The sequence below is a fragment of the Cryptotermes secundus genome, unplaced genomic scaffold (assembly GCF_002891405.2).
Source record: "Cryptotermes secundus unplaced genomic scaffold, Csec_1.0 scaffold273, whole genome shotgun sequence".
Classification (NCBI taxonomy): Eukaryota; Metazoa; Arthropoda; class Insecta; order Blattodea; family Kalotermitidae; genus Cryptotermes; species Cryptotermes secundus.
The window spans coordinates 1,286,110-1,297,354 of record NW_019744109.1 but is presented as its reverse complement, the minus strand read 5'-3'; the positions used below and the strand labels follow the sequence as shown (position 1 = coordinate 1,297,354).

Below are 11,245 nucleotides of genomic sequence, written 5' to 3'. Positions count from 1 at the left end.
GTGAAACTGTAGCTACAATCCGTAAGTGGTCAATAAATCCAGTATCCAATCCAGAACTCTGCTGAGAGTCACTCATACATGTGACTATATCCACATCTGATAATACAGATTGGAAGCCAGGAAAAGTATTAAAATGTGTAGAAGCTATTTCATATGAAAACATAAACAAGAAAGCAAGAATTTTAAGGTAAACTGTCTGATTTAATATTTACTGTTTTATATATATATATATATATATATATTGTTGTGCACTGTGCTTCGTGATACCTGTTTTGGGAGAAACAGTCTTGTCACAAATGTAACAGCCTGACTGTGAACAAAATGTGTGCAGAATATTTTATTAGACTATCAATTCTGTCAAAAGGAAGAAAGAAAACTGAAAATGTGTATTATTCAGTGACAGGGTACTTGTAGCAGAACACAAACATATGATGGTATACATTTTTTATTTGGATCATAATTACATGGTATATGTACTGTGTATCTTTTTTATTTAGAAATAATAAACAATTTTAAACAGAAAGTTGTCTGAAATGAAAGAAAAACATTCATGGTCCTTGCAACTCTTATAAACAGATTCTATTCTATATGTGTAGAAGACTTAACTAAAATATGACAAGGTTATGTTATAGTTAACCGTTGACTGCAGATGCCTTCAGGATACTGGGTAAAGAATACACAAATATTATATGCAAATTTTTTAATGTTCAATATATAACGGATGAATTGGCTATACAATGCATCCTTCTTTATATATTTCATGTCAAAATTTACATTTTGAGATAGCAGAAATGTGAGGTAATACAGAAATACTCTTTAGCATTCCATATAATTTGTATTAATTTCAAATTTTATAAAGCTATGAATATGCTGAAATGCTTAAACTCAAGATATATGAAATTATTAACATAAATTTTCATTTTGTTTTAGCAGTTATCCTGTAAGCTTCTTTCAATTAATGTTCCGATTTCTTACTGCTCATCTGTTAATTTTAAATGAAAATACAATAATCTTTGAAAAGAATTATAATTCAACTTATATATAAGGTACAGAACAATTTGCATCACACTTTGACATCTTAACATTGAAGCCTCAGTTGCACAAAATAGAGTAGTGGACAACAGACGACAACAGTAACAAGCAGTTATATTAGCATCACAGAGTTCCCTCCACTTTCTAGTACTTGCTTTCAAGATGGATTAAAGATTATAATCCAGCTCATTGCTTACAAACACAGAAATCTGAGATGCAACCCACTGTGTAATAAGGTGTTTTGAGGCTCTTACAGCAATAAACCGAATCCGGTCACCTGAAAAAGAATATTTACTTAATTATGTAAGATTTGAGGTTTTCACGGTGGTAACTACGAAGAGAGCAGTCTTCTGGGATGTGTCGCTGTGTAGATATTGTGTTAACCGATGTTTCGGAGGAACGTATTGCCTCCATCATTAGGGTAGAAGAAAAAAGAAGAAAAACCGCAAGTGAAGAACCAGTATTAGCTGGTACACATGCCATTTGCACCTCCTCATACTGGTTCTTCGCTTGTGGATTTTCTTCTTTTTTCTTTTACCTTAAAGATGGAGGCAATACCTTCCTCCGAAACATCGGTTAACACAATATCTACATAGCGCCACATCCCGGAAGATCGCTCTCTTCAATATTTACTTAATTATGGATTTCAGTAAAATATATAAAGCAGACAGTAAACTAAGATTTACACATTGAAGTTCTCTGTGAGAAATTCTTAAAATCAAAGTATTTGCATGCGTTTGTTTGCTTCTAAAGCAACACTGGCTGTAACAAGACTCTCATTTAGAGTGGAAAAATTTAAGGACAAATAATTTTATTACTCATTCAGACAAAATTCTTAAAAAACAATTTACTGGCACATACATAAACTTTCTGGGGACATTCAGAAATTTTAGCATGTCTCATAGCCGTTATCTTTCCAAGCAACAGCCAGCTGTTTATAACAGTTTACTGGGTAAGATTTGAGGTTTTCACAGCAGTGACTATGAATAATGCTGTCTTCTGAGATGTGGTGCCTTCTAGATTTTGTGTGAACCGACGTTCCTTATGAAATGTCAGTTCACACAAGAACTAGATGGCACCACATCCCAGAAGACGGCATTCTTCAGTTTACTGGGTATCTTGAAAAGTGGAAATATGTTACACCATAAAAGGTAAAGTAACTAAATAATTCTAACATTCCTCTGAAACATTAGGACACTCCTTCTGGACTACACGTCATTTCCAAGAAGTAATTTTAATACTCTCTTGTGACAGTAATACATCGGTCCAGAATGGAGGCTCCCTGTACACGTTGCCATGAGCTCAATAGTACTTCCAGTGTTGTGAGTGTGTCTGTTTCTGTGGATACATATTTTAACAAAATGTTGCCTAATAACTAGGGTCCGGATTTTTTTAAAATGCATATTTTGAGGGGTTTTGGTCATTATTGCATATTCTAAATGTAAGAGCATATTTCTGCATATATGTTTGAAATTAAGGGTAATTAAGGATGAGTCAAGCAATTTATGTGGCCAATGCACAGCAAATTTCATAGTTGTTAAGCTACAACCAGACGAACCCAGCAAACCTTATCTTCTTGCTTGCAAAGTACTAGAGAAAACCAACCATAGCACAATAGCAAGATTAGTATGTGATTCTCTGTGATTATTATGGCCATCTGAAATTGAGAACAACTGTTGTAGGGTGCTTGTGTTACTCACAGATGGAGCTTCCTATATGCCAAAAGCAGCAAAGGCCTTACACGTATTTTATCCAAATCTTATACATGTAACCTGTTTAGCGCACGGATTACACTGTATTGCAGAAAAAATATGCGCACAGTTTACAGCTGTTAACGATTTAATTGCAAGTATGAAATAACTGTTTCTAAAAGCACCAGTTCATGTCCAGTTCTACAAAGATTGCCTACCTCAGGTTCCTCTGCCACCTGAACCTGTCCTAAGTAGGGGGAGGACATGGATATCCGCAGTTTCATTTCATCAGGAGAATTTCAATCATGTAAAAGAAGTGGTTACAAAACTTGAAGATGAGTATGCATGTGTCTGTGAAGCAAAAGTGATGTTTGGAAGTGATACTGTTTATCAAGATGTGAATTTTATCCATGCACATTTTTCTACAGTTTCAAAAGCCACTGAGAGCTTAGAATCTTGTGGTGCACTCCTTCACGACTCACTTGAACTCGTTCAGAAAGCAACTTGTTCACTGAATTTTGCACTAGGCGAAATTGGAGACAAGATTAAATGCAAGTTAGAAATGGTGTTGAATTTGAACCCAGGACTAAAAAAGATTCAGTTAATTAGTCAGTACTTGAGTGGAATTAGGGTATCTTTGCCAAATGAATGTTCTGAACCTTCAGTGCCTGTGCATAAATACTGTCCAATCACATCAGTTGATGTAGAAAGATCATTCTCAGCCTATACTATCATTTTGATGAACAATAGACACAGTTTGTCTCCATAAAACATTGAAAGACTTCCAGTTCCCTATTGTGATGCTACTTTCTGCAGTGAATGATACATGTAAATAGGTGAGTCTGAATAAAGTGACCTGTTTCTTAAGTGCATATTGTAAGTGTTTTAGTGCATTTTTTAAGTGTTTTTTGCGCATAAAGATCCGGGCCCTACTAATAGCAGACACCTCTGTCATATTTTCATGATTCTGAATTTCAGATGTCACGTTACAATATTTACATTTATGATATAAGCTTGTGCCACATATTTCTACCTTCATTCAGTCATCATCAGTTGCATCAAGTACATTTTGTATCTATGATATCCACAGTAAGAAATCAATTAAGAGTTAAATATATTAAGACTTTGGTAAAGTTAATTATAAAACCTGATTCTCACACAAATACTATTAATACCAGTAATTAAACAAAAGGGATCCACCAATGCAAAGGCAAAATAACAGGAATACATTTTAAATTTATGTTCAAGAATAGGAAAATGTGAAGTGTGCCAGTTCATATAGTATTTATTTTTAATAAAATTATTTTTTTTATCAAAATGATACAACATGCTAGGTCAATGCTGCACAATATCTTGTTATTTTACAGCTGAGGTTTACCTTCTTTAAAGATTTTAGTAAGATCATGTGATGCTAAATTTAGCTTGAAAAGAAAGCAGGCACTGCGATGGAACAGGATGCTCTCCCAGCTGTTTGGTTTCATGGCAGCCAATGCTACACCAAACTCCCCGTTCAATATCTGCAGAATCTGCCCCTGACCTCGAATAAATAATGACTTGGGATTATTTGATAGCTGCAACATAACAGAATTAAACTATATTTACTCATAATCTTGTTTAGTAACCAGTTAAATGCTTTCATATCCATTCATATACAGGGTGTCCCAGGAGGAATGGACCAAACTTCGGGAGGGTGTTCCTTATGTTAAAGTATGCCGATATAACCCAAAACACCTATGTCCAAAGTTGAACGGTTACGGAGATAATGGCCAGAGAAGTGTCAAATTTTGACCGGTGTTACACACTTGTTGATTACAAAATACATATTAAAACTGGCAGGAATATGTGGATTCTGTAATGTTAATAATGTACGTAACATCAAACTAACTTGTGAGTGACGGAAAGCCATAAAATTGAAGTACAAAATACTCGCTCGCCATGTCATAATTGTCCTTAGGGTTTCCAAGCACTATACATGACACATGACTGGTGAGCGATGACATAATATGGCTGCGCTATAACCCGACCACATAACTGTAAACGTACATTCACAGGAAATCTCTTTTGGAATTTCGTTTCCATTATCTCATGTGGATTATTATGGAACCACGTATGCACATTTCGTAAATTATTTACACCATCCAGGGTAAAAGACGCCTCATCACTGAATAAAATGACGCTTAACAGTTCGGGATGAACTTTTTATCCAGTGGCACAAATCCATACGCTGTGCATGGTCGCCTGGTTCCAGATGTTGTACCATTTGATCATGGTAAGAATAACTCTTCATGATGTAAAGTTTGCCACACCTGAATACGTGATACGCCGATGCGAGAGGCGATTCTACGAGTGATAGACGCGGACTTCACTGAACAATATCAAGAATGTGCTCTCGTGTGTCTATCATTCGTACATCCTGCCTTTCAGAGTGCACAGAAACACTTGCAAGAGAACCAGTATCACGCAATGTCTGGTGAATTCGCGTAAATACACTTCGAGATGGAATCCTTCGATCGGGAAAACGCCTTTGGTATTCTTCAACAGCAGCATGTGCATTGCGACCGCAAAATCCACACACAAAATGCATATCACAATATTCCACGTGTGAAAACACAAGAGGCATTTCAGCAACTCATCACACAACTAATTTACCACCCATTCACGACCCCGCCGCAACGTAATCTGTAGGCTCTGGTAGGTTGCGCATGAGATCACGGCTAGTGTGACATCACCACACTCAAGTACAAACAGATAACAGTCACAGCTGACTGTCCACAGTGCGTGGACCTGCAAGAAGACCACACTTTTCTCGGGCCATTATCTCCGTAACTGTTCAACTTTGGACATAGGTGTTTTGGGTTATATCGGCATACTTTAACATAAGGAACACCCACCCGAAGTTTGGTCCATTCCTCCTGGGACACCCTGTATCTATAATATTCTGTATATATATAATCTCAGCTCTTCAATACAGTCTTATCACTTTGTTCCTGTTCTATGCCAACTACACAGACGTTCAGGCCACAAGAACTGTACTTTATTTTAACAACTGTTTAGCCAGTTGGTGGATAGCTTGAAGTTAATCATGCTGATGTAACCACAGTCTGCCACCACACATCCATTTTAATGGTAGTCAATCAATAAATCAATCAATCAGTCACTGCTTGTTTGTTTCTGTGGCCAGTTAGTTATGTCCATTCACTGATCTTGTGATGAACCACGGTGAGAAACAGTATTGAACGAGTGTTTCTTGTTGAGAATTTTATTAAAAAGGTAGAAATCTGACAGATGTGTTTGTAAATTTCACTGACAGTGACCCAAGAACACGCTCCACTGGGTATTGAAAATTCATATATCTGCCGCTCTCTCTCTTCTTCCTGTTGCTCCCACTTGGAGCGTATGGTATTCATGAAACGCTTTGTTTCACTTCAGTTTCTTAACCATAGACAGTCAGTACGACTCCTTGGATAGGGGGGATCATTGTGTCACAAGGCCGCTACCTAACACAAACACTGAATAAATGCAGACAGACATCCATGCCTGGAGTTGGATTTGAATGCATGATGCTAGTGTTCAAGCAGGTGAAGATATTTCATGCCTTACATGGCGTGGCCGCTGTGATCAGCAATGAACCACCCTGCATATGGATAATCCAAGCTACCGTAATGACTTGCCTTCTATCTATCCATCCAACCAACCACTGATCCATCAATTCACCTACCCATGGGCCAATCCATGTTGCTTGTAGTTTCGGTCTATTACCCTGATCATCATCATCATCAGTAATCTGTCAGACGACAGGTCCACAGTCTCTTCCAAAACAGTTTCTCCACTTAATGCGATCTTCTGTTTTTGGAAAGAGACTATCCAGGAAAGGTGATAATGTGGTAGTTTTTCCATTTGCTTTCCACATCGCAGTACAACAGCCGTTCAAACCACTCTGGTCACGCCTGTTGCTATACGAACTTGAACCATCTCGAGCATCATTTGCTCTGTGCTTCAAGTCGCTGCTGATGACGCTGCTCCCGACATCAGTTTTTGGTGTGTCTCTTCGTTTGATGCCTACCCTTTGACCTGTCCAGCAAGGGAGGCCCTGCCAGTAGCTACGCTACCGCTGGTATAGCTCTCAGGGTCCTTGGCATACTCAAACCCCCTCACCACGATAAGGTGTTGGGTATGTCACGCGACAAATAACTTCAAGTGGGTCTCGGATTTAGCGAATCTTTATTGGACACTCGCTCTTACACACCTTACAATTATTATCGCTTGCAGTATCACTTGACTTCTGGCCCAATACTCCAATGCGACGTCTCAACTATCCTTGGCCGTGGTTGGATCTCAGCTGCCTCTGGCGGCGGCTGTCCCAAGATTGTCTCCTCATTCTCAGTATTCCAATACCCTGATATAGTACCTGAAATTCATTACATTTATCCATCTCCATCAACCCCTGTCTATTCTGTTCTCTCATCAGAACTATATTAATCTTTCCATTCTGCCTATCCAAACCATCTTTTACCCCCTACACAATTTGTTATACTCATATTTTATTCACTTTAAGGAATTATGTTGGAGGATGTAACTTAGCTTAAGTTAGCTCAGTTTACTGTCCCGTTCTGGACCAATTATTAGTTTTGTATTGAAATTTTGTGGTGGGTTAGTCTGTAGTGTCTATTATTGAAAAATACTTACGTGCTTGATTTCTGCCATAAGATCCCAAGGCTCTTCAAGTAAACTGACTGGCTCATCATAGTCAGTGTAAGGTTTCGTGCCCTTCCATACAACCGTGGCAAACCAGGAACAAGAGCTGTCATTTTCCAACTGTTCACAGGGCACAGCATCAAACTGCACCTTGTCTTCTACATCCAGTCTCATCTGCAGGTTCTGCTTTGAGCTCATACGCTTCCCAGACAGGAATAGCTTACTTGCCAGGAATAAGACCCTGTGTTCTTGTTCTAACAATAAAAATCGCATTCATATAAAATAAAGAGTGTAAAAAGACTGAAATACTTGTGACAGACCAACTAGGTCTAATACAAAGGATGAGGATGGTGATCTGATGATGGTAAAGAAGATGAAGGAGCCAGTGCTTTTAATATTAGAGGTGAGGCAACATTCGAGTCAATACTGTAACACAGTGGTTCTCAACCTTTGTTAGAGCGCGGCCCAGTAAATTCCTTTTTCTGTATGACAAGGCCCCGGTATAATTGATGCCAGGTCCTGGTACCGGGCCACGGCCCGACAGTTGAGAAACACTGCTGCAACAAATTCAGATCTGAGACAGTTTTGCACTATAAATATCAAGGTCTTCCACATAATTTTGCCTTAATGTCATTCTCACATCAAAAATCATAGACAATTGAACTTTCATCCATTTTCACTCTTTCTGCATTACGCTCTTTAACCTACGTTTGATACGAATGACTAAAAAAGCATTAAAACTGTTCAGTGTCTATGCTCTCAGCTATTCACAAGCAAATAATTACATATTATTAAAACAATCAGCAGACTAAACTTGAAAGAAATTGTATATAAGATTTTTAACCACCATCCAGTGTGATTGATAGATGTTGTGTTTTTATCATCGCTTATCTTATCTTATATACAATTACTAGTGTGACGGACCAGGATCAACCAAGTTAAGTCTACGAAAGAAACTGTTACTTTCTTAGACCCTCAAGTTTGCATGCAGACTACAGACTCAACTTATATGAGTATCATTAACTTTCATCCATGATATGTATACAGTGGCCGTCTTGTAGTGCACTCAATTTCACCTGTTACTTCACGACATGTTTCGGCAACATAGTGCCATCATCAGGTGCCATAATTACGTTAATCTATTGCATTGCTTGCCCTCATATGCACCTGATGATGGCACTATGTTGCCGAAACATGTCGTGAAGTAACAGGTGAAACTGAGTGCACTACAAGATGGCCACTGTATACATATCATGGATGAAAATCAGTGCAACAGGGCGCTAAAATTCAACATTATTAACTATTACATTTTCAAGATAGTAAAACATCAGATCCACAAAGAAACTGTTATGTAATCTTAGATCATACGTACTATGCATATGACATTCTCGTGTTTCTGTGATGGAACAGCGTCCCATTTGTTGCATCTAAATGACCATAAGAGCCTTTTGCAAGTTGTGGCATGTAGAAAAAACATGATTTTTACCTATTGCTATGCCTATTACATTCAGTAACAAAATATCTGTTAATGTCTTCTTTCACAGATAAGAATGAGATGCATGAAATATATGAGATTTATTTCTTTTCAAATCTATAAGCAGCATAAAAACTGAGATACTTTCAAAATGCTGTAATAAACTGATTTGGTTATGACTACCAGATAACTTTATATTCCATTATGTTCTTTCAGAGTCGCATGAAATAAAAACCCACCATCACCATCAATGTATGTGATGACTCCTTGTCTATGGAAGACCTCTGAGACAATTCCAGATGCATTGTTGATACCAAGGAAGCCTTTGGTATTGGCACCAGTCATGGGACTGCAGAGGTCAAGATCCTGGATCCATGCCATTGTCACAAAGTACCCACACCGGTCTTGACCAGACTCATCGAACCCATGACATGAAAACTTGACTGTGGAACCTTCTTGAAGATAACCATCTATTGTTTTACCCTGCAGGTAACATGTTAGATCATAACTTGTACTCTTCTCCGAGTATAATTACAATGATCAAGTCAAGGAGGATGAGGTGGGCAGGGCATGTAGCATGAATGGGGGGAGACGAGGAATGCATATAGGATATTGGTGGGAAAGCCAGAAGGAAAGAGACTACTGCGAAGACCAAGGCGCAGGTGAGTGACCAATATTAAAATGGATCTTAGAGAGATAGGATGGGATGGTATGGATTGGATTGATCTGCCTTAGGATAAGGACCAGTGGAGGGTTCTTGAGAACACGGTAATGAACCTTCAGGTTCCATAAAATGCTGGAAAATTCTTGAGTAGCTGCAGATTTGGCTTATACTCAAGAAGGGCTCAGCTCCATAAGTAAGTTTGTTGTTGAAGATTTGAATTCTCCTTATGATATATCCATACATCTACACCTTTAATCTAAGGCATAAAATTGGTTAACATAATACAGACAAAGATCATCTGTGAGCTCTGAACTGCAGAGTTTACAGACAATGTCACACATACTGGAACTATTGACCAGAATGAAAGAAAATTTATTTACGTTTCTAGAACATGAGTCGAGCAAATTACAGTATGGATCGGAACATACCATACCAACATTCTGACCATCCACAATAAGTTTGTCAGCTTTCAGCAGAGCCCTCTCTTGCTTGTCTTTGTACTTGAAAGCCACAACAGCTCTGTATGGAAAATACAGTTCTATCACCTTTCCCACCATGTTGTGCAGGTAACTTCTTTTAGAGTTCATTGCTGTCTGTAACACCAAAGAACTGTTCTTATTTAATACAGTTCCCTAATATTAATAAATTTAGAATAATGGCTCTATTACAAATCTTTTCAATGGTGTTTTCAACGCTTTACTCCATACCATTATATGCTAGTTAATGATAACATAACACATCCTGCAAACACTAGAAGGGCAAAAGGATATGACCAAACAAATCAAATACAGACCAAGAATAATAGGAAAGCAAATAAAGGTCAAAACACACATAAGGATAAATTTAATGAATCAGTAATTCTACTGGTGAGAGAAGGAAAGTACTATAAAAAAGCGTCTAAGCATAAAATAAGCAAATACTGATATCGTAAACATTTACTTTTTAGTATCATGCCCTTTTTCCAATACAGCATAGGGTCATCAACTTTACTCAGATAAAATATGTACATTACATTTGCACAAGCCAATCAGTAGGTTTAATTTATGTTTTTGTATTACACCACAGCTTCTACAAGCGATCCACCCTGCTACATAAAATACATTTATCGTATCGATAATCATTTATTCTAACATTGGAGTTTCCGATCGTCAGGTTCCTTTAAAATTACTTCCTTAAACCTGCGTACTGGGAGGGTAATTTTGCATGGTAGTGGTCGCAGAACCCTGAGTAAGCGGTAATTTTACAGACAGGCTCATAATTTGTCACTTGAATCTGAGTCTTCTTACCTAACCTACAAAAATAACCATAAATCAACTATAAACAGACATTACCTTTATTTCGCCCAAAAAGGTTACGTATAAAACGAGTGCCAAGTATGTCTCGTAGTTACCACCAAAATTAGAAACAAATAAACACTTATGGCTATTTCACCTGCACGACAAAGAACGACAAACAAACCCGTCATCACACAGATGACAGAGATCACATATAACTAACATTACTACGATTACTACGATCGCTGCTCATATTAAACAATGTAGTAACCTGCCGATAGATGGGTCTGATTTCCTCGAGTCATGGACATGTGAGAAAGAATACGGTTTATGGCCAGCCGCGACGAGCTGTGTCCGACAGTGGGCAAGCTAAAACCGAACGTATATCTTAATACAGCGGATTTTTCAATTGACC

General features: G+C 37.9%; 1 protein-coding gene across 3 annotated transcripts; it reads right to left on the bottom strand.

The window, feature by feature from the left end:
* Positions 1–1,007: 1,007 nt before the first annotated feature.
* On the bottom strand, positions 1,008–11,051 carry LOC111874431. Of its 3 annotated transcripts, none has more exons than XM_023869937.2 (6): positions 10,888–11,051; positions 9,985–10,165; positions 9,132–9,375; positions 7,410–7,672; positions 4,102–4,294; positions 1,008–1,309 (listed from the first exon to the last, which is right to left on the bottom strand). In XM_023869937.2, the coding sequence occupies exons 2-6, from the start codon at positions 10,141–10,143 to the stop codon at positions 1,200–1,202; spliced, it is 969 nt and encodes a 322-aa protein (XP_023725705.1). In that variant the 5' UTR covers positions 10,144–10,165; positions 10,888–11,051; the 3' UTR covers positions 1,008–1,199. The 3 variants fall into 3 exon arrangements, with proteins under 3 accessions (XP_023725705.1, XP_023725704.1, XP_023725706.1); XM_023869936.2 differs by having other exon boundaries at positions 9,985–10,149; XM_023869938.2 differs by lacking the exon at positions 9,985–10,165.
* Between the last annotated feature and the right edge of the window lie 194 nt (positions 11,052–11,245).